Source organism: Lupinus angustifolius, chromosome LG06, assembly GCF_001865875.1.
Source record: "Lupinus angustifolius cultivar Tanjil chromosome LG06, LupAngTanjil_v1.0, whole genome shotgun sequence".
In the NCBI taxonomy this organism is placed as follows: domain Eukaryota; kingdom Viridiplantae; phylum Streptophyta; class Magnoliopsida; order Fabales; family Fabaceae; genus Lupinus; species Lupinus angustifolius.
This window is the reverse complement of record NC_032014.1, coordinates 6171879-6188732: the sequence shown is the minus strand read 5'-3', so window position 1 is coordinate 6188732 and position 16854 is coordinate 6171879. Positions and strand designations below refer to the sequence as shown.

Genomic DNA, 16854 nt, shown 5'->3' with positions numbered 1-16854 from the left:
TATTGTAAAACACTGAAAATGATATAATCTTCTTCAGCTATCACAATAATCAAATAATTAAAAACTACATTAAAGGTGTTGGTAAAATTATACCCCATTTCTTGAATAATTACAGACAATTATTTACATGAGCATATTAACAAACAAGACACAAGTGAATTAAATTCAGATGAAGAGTGTCAGTGTTACATATGTTCCCAACCACCTTGAATTCAAGGTTGATTTCTAACATTTGTATTACTTTCCATGTAACTTTCATCACTAGACTTGATGCATAGAATAGGAGGAGGATGTAACCCAAAAAATGATTTACTTTTTTCATCAAAGCCACCTATGCATATTGTGTCACCCCGACCATGCCATGTTCCATCTTGAACATTGTTCATTTCCAATGTCCTAGACTCCTGCATCACCATATTACAAAGATAATAATTTTCAATATTACAATTCACACCACTATACAAATGTAACCACTAATACCAAAGACATAAGTAAATATAACCAAATTGAGAAGTGATGGAATTTGGAAAATTACCTGTGATAATGTACAACAAGGACATGCAAAATGATAAAGGCAATCGTCCAGGCAACTATCACTACCCTGAAATAGGAACAACAAATAAATAACACAAACATAAACTATTATTATATGTATTAAACTTCTGCTGATGAGACAGCAATAGAAGATGGTGGTGACATGTATCTCCATGGGTTCTAAATTCAATTATTCAAACACTATATTGACTAATGATGTTGGAGATGTTACATTTTTATGATTGGCCATACAACAAAGGCACTGCAGAAAGTAGAGAATATAAAATATACCATAGTTAATTAATCAATCATAATTTTAATAAATATGTTTAATTACTTTATATGCAAGTTAACAACTATGCCACCACCAGCCTGTTATCCATAAAGAAACAGATAATAAAACTCATCCCTTATCCCACTCCCCAACCAACTTATATGATGGACTCTATTATTACTCACAAATATTTATTCATAATCATAGTTAATTAATCAATCATAATTTAATAAATAAAAAAAGAGTATAATATATGCATTGCTAGTATAAAGATTTATATACCGTCAATACATCATCTATTACTACCTATATTTAAAAGTGAATACTGACCAAATATTAATGGCAGATATGGATGATGTAAAAAAATTCTTGCATACATTTCTTTCTCATAAAAAATCAATTTTTTTATTGGGTAATAAAGAATGTTAATTTGCCTTCAAATTAGTTACCATCTTTATCCAAAAATGTGGTTAGTATTATAGAAAATATACCTTGATGTTGAACTTTTTTCTTATACGTGTCCTGAAGAATCCTAAATATATTCCAAGGGAAACTATGAAAGTAATTGCCAGGTATAGAAAGCAGCGCCGTCTCGTGGCAACAAAGGCAACAAAGGTAAGAAAGGCGCCAATAGCAAGAAAAATATAAACAGTTGCCTGCAAAATAAGATATGAAAATCCAAATTTTCAGAGAGCAATATTACCAAAAACTGAAAATATGAAATGTTAGAAAAACGACTTTGTAAATTCTAATATTGAATCATTTTCCTTAAAATCTTAACCTATTATTCTATAATTTTTACTATATATCACAGGCACCCTTGGAATTTCATATCAATTTAAGTATATACTACCTGAATGTAGCTAGAACCAAAACCAGCTCTCTTCATATTCTTTCCAAACCGGTAGCAAGGACAACTGCAACACCAAATGAGCTATTATTTTAAGACACAAATCGCACAATATATCATATGAATGCATGTTAAACTTTCAATTCACTGCACCACACAATAATTTCTATATTAATATTTGTACATTTATTTCTAATAACCTTGAAATAGATGCATGCTCAAGAAACTTTTTCAACAACTTATGGAAATGAAAAAGATATCCATGTGCATCAAATTTTAGACAAAGCGTTTATTATCAGTTAACAAATATGATATGGTAATCAAGAATGGTAATAATTATTAAAAAAGGATTAACATATCGGATCACTAAATATATACCATAGGAAGAATTTTTGATATTACCAAGGGAATCTCTCACCCTTTTGGGCATGGATTAATCTCTCTCGGGGTCGTAGACCCTCCCAGAAAATGTCATTCCTAAGAATCGAATCTCGTTGAATTGATTACAAGTTATTTGCCCACCATATTTGGAGATAACAATGTAAATTAGCTAAACTTATCTCAACCACCATCAAAGAAGAGAAAAGAAGCACATTGAAGATGAATAACATACCAGGTGGATTCAAAAGCAATGTGATGATCATCAAAACAATCAAAAAGTTCACCCTCCCACATCCTCAAAACGCCTCCACCAAACTCACCACCCTCAAATTCTTCTTCTTCTTCATCCTCTCCCAGTTTCCCCCATTTCCCTTGTGCAGCTCTCAATGCCACAGTTGAACAAAGCATGTCAAAGTCCAAAGCCACCACTCCCTCTAGCAACCTTTCCTTCTCTTCCTCCTCCACCATCATAACCACCCTCTCTTGCTTTTCCAAATCCCCCATTTATTCTTAGCACCAAAGTTCCTTCCTTTTTGCTATAACAAAGTGAAAAGTTTGGTTTTTTATGACACCCTTTGAGGTTTGCTTTTATGGGTTTTCAAGAAGGAAAGTGAAAAACAAATAACTAAAAAACAAAGTTGGATAAGATAAGGACGAGTATTTTGTTGCTGTTGTTGATGACGTGTGTGGACACATTTATGAAATTCTTAGGTTGGCGGGTAATAAACTAGTAATTGCTGTGGAACCCGAAAATTGTCTCAATTATTAAGGGTGCAGCTGTTGCCACATGGAAACTAGAATCTAGCTGTTTTTTTTTCACCACTAAATGCGAAATTAACGGTATTCTATATACTACAATTGAGAAATTGATCACGTTTATGTATTTTTAGTGAGATTTTGTTGAAGTAAGTAATCTTGTTTGATTGTTTCTGTCTATTGTTTTAGTGGCCAAACAATGTTGCTAATAATAAGGGAGATCAATATCTGATTGTAGATAAGCTGAGAATAGAGAATATATTCTCTAAAAAGGCCCAATCTAAACTCATGTACAAAATACAAATAAATATTAAATGATGTATTGACTATGTATAAATCATTTACACTAATAATAATATTATACTACAAAAAATAACAGTTCTTATTCAAGCAATGGCCTTTATTACTTTTATCCACCCTCTTAGCCAAATAGTTTTGCTTTATGAAGGAAAAGTTAAATATTATCAGTTTGTTTGTTGTAATAATGGATATCAAAAAGACTTCGTTGAGAGAAGCATTTTCTTTAGTGATATCTCCATCTTATAAGGAATTAGATTTTAATTATCGAATACGAAACAATATTCATGAAAAAACAGGTAGAAGTTTTACTCTAATGTCAGTGTTGTGCATATTTTTTTTTTGTTTCCCACATGTATCTTCGCACTGGAGGCAATCTTGTCCGAGCTGGGAACATCCATAGGTACGTGGGGCTAACTCTCCCAACGGACATTTTTTTCCATCCACAAGATTCAAACACCAAGAATGAAAGTTAAGGAATAGCTTTTAAAAAATACTTGTATTTTTTAATGGTTTTAGGAAAAATCAAGAAAGGGGCTACTCCACTAAGAAATAAAAAACAATAAAACATTATATTGAAAATTAATTAAAATACATCATTTTGATACAGTTCTTTTTATCTTGGATTAAGTGTCATTGAAGTCCTTAACAAGCCTATGAAATTAAATTGTCCTTTACCATTTTTATAGAAAATGTTATTTGTGAATTAAGGTTTGTGAGACATCTCATAAGTTTATGTTTTAGCTTCTAAGTCTTCAATTTTCTTCTATTATTCTTTAAAATTCAACTCACAAATATACCCATAAAATAATTGCATTGCTTCAACCTATACAAGAAAACTTTGCCTTGAAAAAAATGTATTCAATATATAAAAAATAAATTTTTAAGTGTAATTTTTTTACCTTTTAACTTTAACAACTTACCTAAGTTAACAATTTTCATTCTTATATTGATTATTTATTGCTAAAAGATATACGATGATGTTTTATTAAAATGTTTTATAAAATCATGTAGTGATATTGAAAGATTAAAAATAAAAAACTTATACATATAAAAATAAAAGCGTAGGTATAGCATAACAAAATTATACTGACGAATATAAAACTGTAGGTATAGCGACTTAAAAACGACGAATTAAAATATTTGTAGGTATGAGTTTTTGTAGCTATACTTACGGTTTTTAATCTTTAAAAATAGTTTTTTTGTCATCAGTAAATATCAAAATTCTTGTAATTGCAAGTTAAAACTCAACTTACAATTAATTAATATTTTAATGATGATTATCTTACATTTCAATCATATTCTAATGTGTCTCATAGTACAATAAGACAATAACTTTGGAGGAGTGAAAGTTGTTAGGAAAAGAGCACTTAAGAAGAAGAAACAAAGCAAAAGGGAGATACAAATAAAATATAAAGAAGTTTGATAAAAAGAAAAAAGAAAGATTAAAGGAACTAAGTGAAGAAGAGAAAACCTTATAGGGTCTCACAAGACTATGCTATTAATCTTGCATTTGAATTATAGATAAATAATGAAAGGAACCTACAATTTTATATACAAGGGAGGAATTACATGATTTTAATTCAATAGTAAGGAATACTTCTACTAATTCTTCAATGATGACACATAAATGGAATTAAATAAAATTATATATATCTAATTACATTACTGTCATTTAGATATATTTTGCATTTATATAAAAATAAGGGTACAATATGATATATAAATTATACTCATTTAATTACCTAAATATTCATTATACATTTCTACCCTATATTGTAGTATAGATATGTAATGCTCATTTTAATATTCTCAACAACTTTAAAGAATTAAGTTGGAGCAAAAACTAAAGAAGTACTACATAATCCTGCGTCAAAATCTTATATCCAATCAACCAATTGGAGCACCAATGTGCTGCTATAATGTCCTCAACCCTTTACAATCATATTGGAATATACAGCCAAGATTGCATCAAGCCATCAACCACTAGGCTGAGAGTAACTTTGTAGCTAGCAGGGACATATTAGTGTGTCAGTGCCAACAGCACCTATCATACTTTATTTAAGTCTTGTCTCTTGTTATTTTTTTCTAATACACACAGGTGGAACAATAATTATTAAATTCGTAGTGATTATAAAATCATGCATGATGTCTATAAAAAAACCAGCCATGATGTGTGCATCATCAGGAAAGCAAAAGATTCCTAACATGTAACCATTTTTTATTTAAAAATTATTTTCTATTATTATAAAAGGTTTGATATCTAACATAAAAATCTACCTGTGATTATTTGACATAATCAATTAAGGATTTCATGACATTATTGAGTGGGTTAATCCATGTGTCTCCCACCACCATCTTCAACCATGTTTATCTTCACGAGTCACAACTCCCCTTAACTCATCAAACTCTCATCATTACCATAACAACAACCTTCCGAAAAGTTTCTCTACAAGGGTTCATAGAGAAATCAAATCTTGGAATTGAAAACTTTTTGGATCCACCAATTATAACATGGAAGACTAAGAAGGTTAAACATGGGTTGAACTCATGGTACAAACTCAAACACAAGGAAGAACGAGACAAGAACATTACGAGATGAACTAAAGGATGTTTTTTTAATTTGAGTAAATGAATTTTTATATTTAATAAATATAAACAATTTAAACAATAGGGGCCAAAGTGCAATAACTAAAAAATACCAATTTCTCTCAGACACATGACTAGTTCCCCTTCCCTAGTTCTACTTGCCATCACTAAATTAATAAGGATATTATTCTGATAGATAATTATTGATATCCTTAATTAACATGTCAAAAAAGTAACATTGGATGACTTTTTGTTGAATATAGTCATATACAGTAAGTTGCATTTTTAAAACGTTTCTTTTTAAAAAAATTCACCTAACCGAAGTGTCTCCATTAAACGTTTCTTTAATGTGGGAAAAGATTTAAGATACAGAATGGAGATCAACTTTAACATCTTTTTGTATCTGAATAGCTCCCAATTTAATTAAAGAGTATCTCTTAATTAAAAAGAAAAATCACAAAATCATAAAAAAGAAATTACAGTATTTTTTTTTTCTTCTGAAATGTGATTAACTTGAGACATAAAAATATGAATTTTTTTGGTACATGATTCTGACATCCACCTAAACTGGTCAAATCATTTCGCTCTGTTTTCCAATCTTTGACCATGCACAACAACAATGTCAAATAACAGCAGCGGCATTGGACGGAGTTGAACCTTCTTTTTTTAATAGTTTTCACTCATTTTTCATCATCATTATTATTTTTCCTAATTCTCATACTTCCTCTCTCTCCCTCTCTCTCTCTGCAATCAAGAGGCTATGAAAATAATCAACCGATACAAAGATACTCTTGTTCTGTTCTCTTTCTTATCAGTCTTCTGTTTTCATACTCTGTTCACACATGCAGCTGATTCCATCACACAAGGAGAATTTATCAAAGATGGTGATACTCTTGTGTCAAATGGACTTAACTTCGAAATGGGTTTCTTCAGTTTTAATGATTCATCTTCAAGATACGTTGGAATATGGTACTACAATGTTTCTGTCCCAGCATATATATGGGTTGCAAATAGAGGAAAACCCATCGAAGGTAGAGAAGGTTTGATACAAATGAAAAATGATGGTAACTTGGTTGTTCTTGATGAAAATAAAAATGAAGTGTGGTCTACTTACTTGTCAAATCCCATGAATAACTCAAAAGTTGTTCTTCAAGATGATGGAAACCTTGTCCTTTCAAAAGAAGACGATGGTGATTTATTATGGCAAAGTTTTGATCACCCAACTGATACATTTTTACCAGGTATGAAGATTCCAGTGAGTGATGAAATGAAGGACACTATTATTTTTACATCATGGAGATCAAAAACTGATCCTTCTTTTGGAAATTACACTGTGGGGATTGATTCCAAGACATCATCCCCACAAATAGTGATTTGGGAAGGAGAAGAAAAAATGTGGAGAAGTGGTTATTGGGATGGTAGATTATTCACAGGTGTGTCCAATATGACAGGGTATTATCAATTTGGTTTTAGACTTAACGGGGATGAAAAAGAAGAAAGGTACTTTACATTTAGGAAATTGAACGAGAGTGATAAGGTAATGTTTAAGATAGATTGGGATGGATATGAAAGAATGTATAAGTGGAATGAAAATGAGAAACTATGGAATGTGATGCAAAAGGAGCCTGTTAATAAGTGTGAGTTTTATAACCATTGTGGCAGTTTTGGAGTATGTGATATGTCTAATTCACCTATATGTGGTTGCATGAAAGGGTTTGAACCAAGGGATAAGGATGATTGGAAGAATGAGAATTGGTCTGGAGGGTGTAAGAGGAGAACTCCACTTAAGGCTGAGATAGTTAATGGTTCTGGAAGTGTTGGAGAAGATGGTTTCTTGGTGCAAAAGTGTATGAAGTTTCCGGATCTGGCACAGTTAGTTAATGATGGCAATGGCATTGTTCATGACAGTGAGGGCTGTGAGGCTACTTGTCTGCAGAATATTAATTGTACTGCATATGCATATGTTCTTGGAATAGGATGCATGGTTTGGTATGGGGAGTTAGTTGATGTTCAAAACCAGGATAACCTTGGAAATAAAATGAGCATCCGTCTTGCGAATTCCGAGTTAGGTAAGGCGAAGAGTCCTCGGTGTTATTTCTGTGGATTAGTTTCTCAATTTTGAATCTACATTTTTGATTGACAAGTCAGTACTATTTTCAATAAATTTTTTGAGGAACTGCTTAACTTGTCATCCTTCATATAAACTTCTTGTATTATCATGCACAAACCTTTAGTTTAATCATCCTATTGATATCTTGTTTGTATCAAAGTTTTGCTATACATCTGGAAAATTAAACCTCAGACTCATAGTGCAGCATTCCCTCCAATTTACAACTGCATAGTTAAACTACACTCGTAGCAATTACATAATAAATAGCACAATAGTTTAGTTTCCTTTCTTATTCTTTAATCTTGATTATTTATTAGCTATTGTATTATAAACTGTGATGTACCTAGACTCTTCATCTCCATTGAAGAGAGTCATGTGTGGGTAATAATTTGTTGTCATGAATAAATCTTCCAAGATACAAAAAACATTGTGAATTTCTTGTCATTATTCATCTTGTACAATTTTAGCCATCTCAGTTACTATGTACATTATTTTTTCTTCTGTTAGTGTATTTCCTTATCTATGAGTATGATGAAAGGATAAAATCAATGAAAATCTCACACAAACTATCACAAGCTTCTATGATGTCAAGTTGCGATTTATGATTTCGATGTCTTCGAATACAGGTGATGGTGACAAGAAGACCAAAATTTGGATAATAATATCAGCTGTTGTGGGGGTTCTAGTATGCCTTGGAATCTTTGTATGGTTGATGTTAAGGTTCAAGAGAAAACTCAAAGGTAATACACTATATTCATTTCACTAAATGCATATTTTTTCGTCCTTAATGAATGAAAGGGAAATATATACTGTTTATTGATATTAACTTATGTGTGTTTCCCTTTAATTTATTTTCTATTTACAAACAGTTTCCGCAGCTTCTCGTAGCAAGAATAGCAATCTAATAGTCTCAGGAGGAATCAAGAGTAGAGAATTTTCAGCAGCATTTTCAGAATCAACTGAAGCCTATAGTTTGGAAGTGAATAAACTTAGTGGACCAGAACTACCAGTGTTCAATTTTAGTTACATTGCAATAGCCACAGATGATTTCTCAGAAGAAAATAAGCTTGGGCAAGGGGGATTTGGTCCTGTCTATAAGGTAAAAATGTCACTGATAAATGTTAAGCTTACCAATTTAGTAATAATAAAAAGGTTAACTAGAACTAAATAAGAAGTTCATTTATTACATTTACCAGGGGGAACTTCCAGGGGGTGAACAAATAGCTGTGAAGAAGCTTTCAAAGCGGTCTAGCCAAGGTTCAGAGGAATTCAAGAATGAAATGATGCTAATAGCAAAACTACAACATAGAAATCTGGTTAGACTAATTGGATGTTCCATTCAAGGGGAAGAAAAGTTATTGGTATATGAATATATGCCAAACAAAAGCTTGGACTTCTTTTTATTTGGTATGTTTCTTTATCTTCACATAATATTTTTTTGATTTGGATAAGCATGCAAAAGATACTATCAAATGCATCTTCATAACAATATGCTTGTTCTTAAACTTTTGCTATTTCCTGTAAATACCATTGCAGATCCAGTAAAGCAAGCACAACTAGATTGGACAAAACGCTTTGAAATCATTGAAGGCATTGCACTAGGGCTACTTTATCTGCACCGAGATTCAAGACTAAGAATAATTCACCGAGATCTAAAAGCAAGCAACATTTTGTTAGACGAAGACATGAATCCAAAAATTTCGGACTTTGGGTTGGCAAGAATATTTGGGGGAAACCAGGATGAAGCCAGTACAAATAGAGTGGTTGGTACATAGTAAGTATACTTTGAATTTTATTTCTTTTTTGATTCTATTTATAGATCAACCACTTAATTCTTACTATGACTTAACAAATCTGATTATCACACTTCACTTCATTTCTGCTGCAGTGGCTACATGGCCCCAGAATATGCAATGGAAGGTCTATTTTCAATCAAATCTGACGTCTATAGTTTTGGTGTATTGTTGCTAGAGATTATCAGCGGCCGCAGGAACACTAGCTTTCGTCACACAGATGATTCAAGTCTCATAGGATATGTGAGTAACTCCTATTGTACATTAGTTTTTTTATTCATTAATACAGGTTTTATACATATGATATTAATTTATGATGCTAAGTTTATTATTACACTAGCAAAAGCTAATATTTTATGATTGAATGGATGTAGGCTTGGCATCTTTGGAGTGAAGAAAGAGTATTTGAGCTTGTTGATCCTTCCATTCGTGATTCAAGTCCAAAAAATAATGTTTTGAGGTGCATACATATAGGAATGTTATGTGTACAAGATTCAGCAGCTCGTAGACCAAACATGTCTTCTGTGTTATTGATGCTGGAAAGTGAAGCAACAACTCTTCCCTTGCCTAAGCAACCTTTGATGGTAACTTCCATGAGAAGATATGATGATGTAGAAGTTCATACAGAATGTCTTGATGTTTCAAATGATTTGACAGTTACAATGGTAACAGGGAGATAGAAAACATTGCATGTTGCCCTTTCTATTTCAGGCTTAATCTATCTAGCTAAAAATGTACACACACCATGCAGTTTTGGTTTTTCTCTTATCCTCTTTTGATTTTAGTACATTGTGCATATAACATATAGCTACTTGTATTTTGAGACTTCAGTGAGTGCTTTGTTATTATTTAGGAATTATATATGATACCTATTTTCTATTTATACATATAATTATATGATATCGGAAGACAAATTTTAATATAACTCCCCACATTTTATAGTTCCTTTTTTTGTAGTTAAATTTTTGTTTTTTTTATAATCTTAATGTAATTAAATTAAAGAAGACATAATTATAAGTCTATAAATCCCCAAATATATTTTGTTTATGTAACTAAATTTGAGTTTATTTATCTTGTAAATACAAAAAAACAAATTGAGTGTTCATTCATTTTTGTCTTAAAGAATTAATCTCGGGGCATGATTGTCCTTCTAATAAGTATCGTTCCAGAAATTGAATACTAACTTTTTTATCATTTAGAGATCTAATGGGGTTTTGCATCACCATAACAACGTCTCCTTATTTTTTTTAAATTTATAATTTCATCTGATGTGCATTTTAACATGTGACTCATTTTAATAAAATGTTGATTTAGTGGTGTAAGATCTAACTAGATTCTAGGATGACCAAATAATTAATGATTTAATTCCTAAAAGAAATTAGTTGTAAATAACTTTGATAATAGCAAAAAATGTTACTCATTTTAACGAGTCACTCCTCTCATTTATTGGAGATGACAAATATGGAAAAATGAACTAAAAACTAAAAAATAACATATTGTCTATTTTTTATAATTTAGCCTTAAAAATCCAGAAAGAGTCTTACTCCATTTTGACATTTTAACATGTGACGCGCAAGAATCGTTGGTTGGTAGCACACAAAGTTGTCTTTCAAAATTACAACGTAGTGGTCGGTATTCATATAAATGCTCTGTTTTTTGTTGTTCTGCATGCAAGGTGGTAATGGTAAAGTAGAAATCTCAATATCCATGAGACCATGACCATAGTATCTGACAGTTAAAATCTACAATCAAAACAAACAATCACTATTGCACGCTCTCTCTCTCTGAAAATGCAGCTAATGAAAGCTCTTTTGAAGAACACAAACAATCCCAAACTCGCATTTCATCTCTTCAAACGCATTCTCACATCTTCAACCATTCAACACAACCTTCTTCGTTCCATACCCATCATAACTCGCATTCTCCTTAGCGCTCAATTGCACCTTCAACTCGATTCCCTTCGCGATCTTATCATTTCCACGCAGCCCCATCACATTGCCCACTCTTCCCTCATTTCCTTTACTCGAACCTTAGCCCAATACCCAACAAACCTTGATCAAGCTTTCTCACACTTCAAATCCCTCAGAACCCTTTTTCCTTCAACCCCTCCTCCTGTTTCATTGTATAATCTGCTTCTCCATTCAACACTCAAAGGGCACCGTCCTGAACTTGTCAAATGGTTATACACGGACATGATTGCTGCTAATATTAAGCCACAAACGTATACTTTCAATGTCTTGATTGAGTCGCTGTGTGATTCTGGTGCTTTGGACCATGCCCGCGAGGTGTTTGATAGAATGCCTGAGAAAGGGTGTCACCCGAATGAGTTTACTCTCGCGATTTTGGTTCGCGGGTTTTGTCGAGCAGGGCTTAGTAAACAAGCTTTGGAGATTATTGACCAAGGAAATGCCGGCATAAATGGTAATGTTAATAGGGTTGTGTATAATACTCTGATTTCTGGGTTTTGTAGAGAGGATTTGACTGATGAAGCTGAGAAGTTGGTGGAGAGAATGAGAGAGGAGGGTTTGTTGCCGGATGTTGTTACCTTCAACTCTAGGATATCGGCGCTTTGCAAGAAAGGGAAAGTTTTAGAGGCTTCAAGGATTTTCAGAGATATGCAGGTGGATGAAGAGTTGGGACTTCCTAGGCCAAGTATTGTGACTTTTAACTTGATGCTTAAAGGATTCTGCAAGCAAGGAATGCTGGAAGAAGCAAGGGGTTTGGTTGATAAAATGAAAAAAGCTGGTAATTTTATCACGTTGGAAAGTTATAATACATGGTTGTTGGGTTTACTTAGAAATGGAAAGCTATCAGAGGCTCGGTTGGTTCTTAATGAAATGGTTCAAAATGGCATTGAGCCGAATATTTACTCATATAACATTATGATGAATGGGCTGTGCAGGAAAAAGATGTTATCTGATGCTAGAAGTTTGATGGATCTGATGATAAGCAATGGTGTTTACCCCGACACTGTTACGTATAGTACTCTCCTCCATGGCTACTGTAGCCAAGGGAAGGTTTTTGAAGCTAAAAAGGTTCTTCGTGAAATGATAAGGAATGGATGTGAACCAAACACTTACACTTGCAACACATTGCTGAATAGCCTGTGGAAAGAGGGGAGAACACTAGAAGCAGAGGAAATGCTGCAAAGGATGAATGAAAAATCCTACCAGTTAGATACTGTGACTTGCAATATTGTAGTCAATGGTCTTTGTAGAAATGGACAGTTGGAGAAAGCAATTGATATTGTGCATGAGATGTGGGCTAATGGGCTAACATCCCTCAGTAAAGAAGACTCATTTGCCAGCCTAGTTAATACAATCCACAATGTATCTAACAGCTCTCCGGATGTAATCACATATGCAACCGTAATTAATGGACTTTGCAAGGTTGGGAAGGTAGAGGAAGCCAAAAAGAAATTTATTGAGATGATGGCAAAAAACTTGCGCCCTGATTCTGTGATCTATGATACGTTCATATGGAGTTTTTGTAAACAAGGGAAAATATCGTCAGCATTCCGTGTCTTGAAGGATATGGAGATAAATGGTTGCAGCAAGACTCTTCAAACTTACAATTCATTGATCCTGGGCTTTGGAAATAAAAGGCAAATATTTGAAATATATGGATTGATGGACGAGATGAGAGAAAAAGGGATATGCCCAGATGTTTGCACTTATAATATTATAATTAGTTGTCTCTGTGATGGAGGGAAAGCAAATGATGCCACTTCTCTTCTACATGAAATGTTGGATAAGGGCATATCTCCTAATATAACTTCCTTCAAAATATTGGTTAAAGCTTTCTGCAAGTCTAGTGATTTTAAAGTAGCTTGTGAGCTATTTGAGGTAGCTTTGAGTATATGTGGCCACAAAGAAGCCTTGTACAGTTTGATGTTCAATGAGTTACTTGCTGGAGGACAACTCTATGATGCAAAGGAACTATTTGATGCTTCGTTGGATAGATTTCTCCCATTGAAGAATTTTATGTATAAAGATTTGATTGTTAAACTTTGTGAAGAAAGGATAGATGATGCTAATTACCTTCTTCATAAATTGATTGATAAGGGATATGGATTCGACCATTCATCATTCATGCCAGTGATCGATGGCTTAAGTAAAAGAGGAAACAAGCAACAAGCTGATAATCTGGCAAGCAAGATGATGGAATTAGTTTTAGAAGATAGAACTGCTGACAGAAAACTACGCAAGACTGGTGGAAGTAACTGGCAGGATATAGTTCACAGGTATGGGTGATGAAAATAATCTTTCATTCCACTTTTGGGTTCTGTTCATCTTTGGAAAACAAGAGTTTTTAATAAGATAGTTTGGGATTTCTTGGGTTAAATTATTTAGTCATTTCTTTCTCTTTGTTTGTGGTTAGTCATTCCATAATCTGCATCCTTAATTTTTAAATGCAACTACAAATTCTCCTTAAACATGATCTATGTAATTTCTTCTAAAACATTTGAACAATGAGGACTCAAATAACTGAATTGTATAAGAGACATGAAATGAGGTTTGAATGCAGGGAGCACTACTACATGATAGACCTGTGAGTTCATTTTTATACTTCATTTATTAGATAGAGTTTAACAACCTGGCTGTCAAGCACATATAATCATGTTGACAATTTATATTGTTTGCATTTTTTCATCTTTGAAAGAGTTGCTTTATCACGTGACATCTAAAATAATCTCTTTATTATCATTTTGTTGTCATCTCATATACTTTAGCTCTATCTAACTAGTTTAAAATTTTGGATCCTGCTATTAGCTTGGAAATCTTGTTTGTCATGTGAGTTGTATTATGTCTATGTTTTTTATTGAGTGCAATCTATAATTTAATTATGCATATTCTTCAATCTTCACTAATGATCTTCTGATCTATTACTTAACAGGGATAATGGCAGTGGAATTGCACTGAAAACTCTGAAACGTGTACATAAAGGCTGGGGTCAAGGAAGCATAACTAGTTTGCCACCACAACAGAATGATTTTCTTGATTACTATGATGGCAGCACTCAACTTTTTTAGGTATGTTTACTTTTTTCTTTCAATCCCAGAGGTGGGGATTTTTGGGGAGGAGGGGGAGTAGCAGACATGAGAATGCATAGGTTTGAAGTTGGAGATAATGACCTATGTAGATACGCAAGGTTATTCAACATGAAGATTAATTATTGTTCCTTAGAGTGCCAAGGATAAGCAACATGGAGATTAATTTAAAGCGTTGTTTATGAGTTCTATAAACATTGAACATATACTCCCTCTTCTGTCTATGTTAAAAGTTGACTTGCTGGCAAGTGAACAGGAACGCTATTTGATAATTACTAATCTGAAAGGTTGGGATGCTTATATGCTGATTAAATTTTGTTGACAACCAGGAAGGGTTTGATGTGGAATATGTGTTTTTGTGCAGGTGAATTTATCTCCTAGGCATAAATTAATAGAATAGCTATGATACTTCAAGATTTCCCCCTTAAGTGTTGAGGAAACTTGAGTCAGGATCGACAGAGAAAGGTTATTTTGGCTATATACTTTATTCTGAAATTCTGAAGAGGATCCTTGTTGTTTTTTTATAATTTTCAAACTTTGGCTTGGCCAGATATTTGGGGAAACCAGAATGAAACCAATACAACCAGAATGGTTGATGCATAATCGTAAGTACGCTCTGATTTTACTTGTTTGATAATTCATCCAGGTAAGGTAACTCTTTCCAGGACAAGGACTATTCTCAATAGAACACTATCTGTGGTGCAGTGGCTATATATCCCCATAATATGCAATTGAATAGAAAAATCTATTTTCAGTCAAATCTGGTGTCTATAATCTTGGCCTATTACAACAACTACTACTACCAAAGATGGTGAGTGGCCACAGCACTCCTAGCTTTCATCTCTCAGATGACCAAATCTTATTGGATAGGTTAGTAACTCATTTTATTGCATCATTGTTTTACCAGTATAGGAGCTCTAACGTTTATGCTAGCAATTTTTGTGCAAACTTACCGTAGGTACCAGCCATTGAGATGTATGAACAGCGCCAAGGATCGCGCCATTCTCTGTATTCTGCCAAGCTCTAAGATGCTACACCAAATATTGTAAGACTTCACCATATATGGAATAGCATCAATACCACAATTATACCTTTATTTCAGAATTTGGACCCTTAGAGTAGTTAAATTATCATCTTGCATTACTTTTTATCCCATTATTTATACCTGATGTATAAATCTGCAAGTTGATATCCAAAAATAGTGTGAAAATATAGGGGTAAAGTGGTTTTGGTTACTATACACTTGCTTTACTGTTTAACTTTTTAAGACAAATTAGTCCCTAAATTTTTACGAGTGAAATTCTTAAGGATGGTTTTGTTCTTTATTTTTTCTTGGATCAAATTTGGTAATGAAAAAGATGTCAGGCACGTCTATTTTATGATGCTATGATAACTAGATAAGTATTGGTACTTTATTGTATTTATTATTAGTCACGCTAACGTTAGAAAAATCATTTCCTTATCCTAATTTGAGATTTGGATTTTATGTTAATCTTATGTCATGTGATTTTTTAATTTTGTATGTACTCGTTTCTTATTACATTGTATCCACATGCTCTAGATTTTTTTGGTATACATGTCTTAGTTATTAATTTAGATTGTGTTTCTAAACGGATATCGCGTTTACCAAATAAATCGGAGTTCTGGCTAAAGTGACCACGCATCATCTTAATTTAGTTAATTTACGATTTAGTTCTATCTATGTAGTTTGTTTTATCCTATCCATTATTATTTTATTTGTCTCTCTATTTAACTACTATTTACTTGAAATTAATCTGATTTTAAATTGTATTATTTTTTTCAATGACTAATATCTATGTTTTTTTTGTAACTTAGGCTAACACATTAGTTATAATGCATGTTTTGACAAATTTTGTGAAATTTTTTATGATGTTAGCGTTTCATGCACATTGTTGTTTCTAAAATAAAAGTAATTTTATAAAAAGAAATTTTTACATTAATAATGCATAAATAATAAATTTAGGTTATCTCATCTCAAGTGTTACCAAAATATGATTAAATAATAACAACAACGGACTTTTTGCAGGGGATAGGTCCTGCCTATGTCCACATATTGCCTACCAAAATTAGGGCGGATATGGACATGTCCATTTTTAAATAGGACATGAAATATTATACTCTGCCCGCCCTAAACATGGGCAGGGCGGGCTTACGGGCCACCCTAAATTAAAAAAAGAAGCTAAAAATGACAGTACTTGA

At 32.8% G+C, this 16854-nt stretch overlaps 3 protein-coding genes across 4 annotated transcripts; 2 read left to right on the top strand and 1 right to left on the bottom strand.

Annotated features, from left to right (window-relative positions):
- Window positions 42-2675, bottom strand: LOC109349320 (cell number regulator 9-like). Its single transcript, XM_019590081.1, has 5 exons — window positions 2272-2675; window positions 1662-1725; window positions 1300-1464; window positions 536-601; window positions 42-404 (listed from the first exon to the last, which is right to left on the bottom strand). Exons 1-5 carry the CDS (start codon window positions 2541-2543, stop codon window positions 213-215), a joined length of 759 nt encoding a protein of 252 aa, XP_019445626.1. The 5' UTR covers window positions 2544-2675; the 3' UTR covers window positions 42-212.
- On the top strand, window positions 6301-10458 carry LOC109349313 (G-type lectin S-receptor-like serine/threonine-protein kinase B120). Of its 2 annotated transcripts, none has more exons than XM_019590067.1 (7): window positions 6301-7750; window positions 8418-8531; window positions 8670-8890; window positions 8988-9198; window positions 9328-9565; window positions 9680-9827; window positions 9959-10458. In XM_019590067.1, exons 1-7 carry the CDS (start codon window positions 6442-6444, stop codon window positions 10262-10264), a joined length of 2547 nt encoding a protein of 848 aa, XP_019445612.1. In that variant the 5' UTR covers window positions 6301-6441; the 3' UTR covers window positions 10265-10458. The 2 variants fall into 2 exon arrangements, with proteins under 2 accessions (XP_019445612.1, XP_019445611.1); XM_019590066.1 differs by having other exon boundaries at window positions 6303-7750; window positions 8661-8890.
- LOC109349311 (pentatricopeptide repeat-containing protein At2g17140) lies at window positions 11250-14727 on the top strand. The gene is made up of 2 exons (XM_019590063.1): window positions 11250-13827; window positions 14481-14727. Exons 1-2 carry the CDS (start codon window positions 11375-11377, stop codon window positions 14614-14616), a joined length of 2589 nt encoding a protein of 862 aa, XP_019445608.1. The 5' UTR covers window positions 11250-11374; the 3' UTR covers window positions 14617-14727.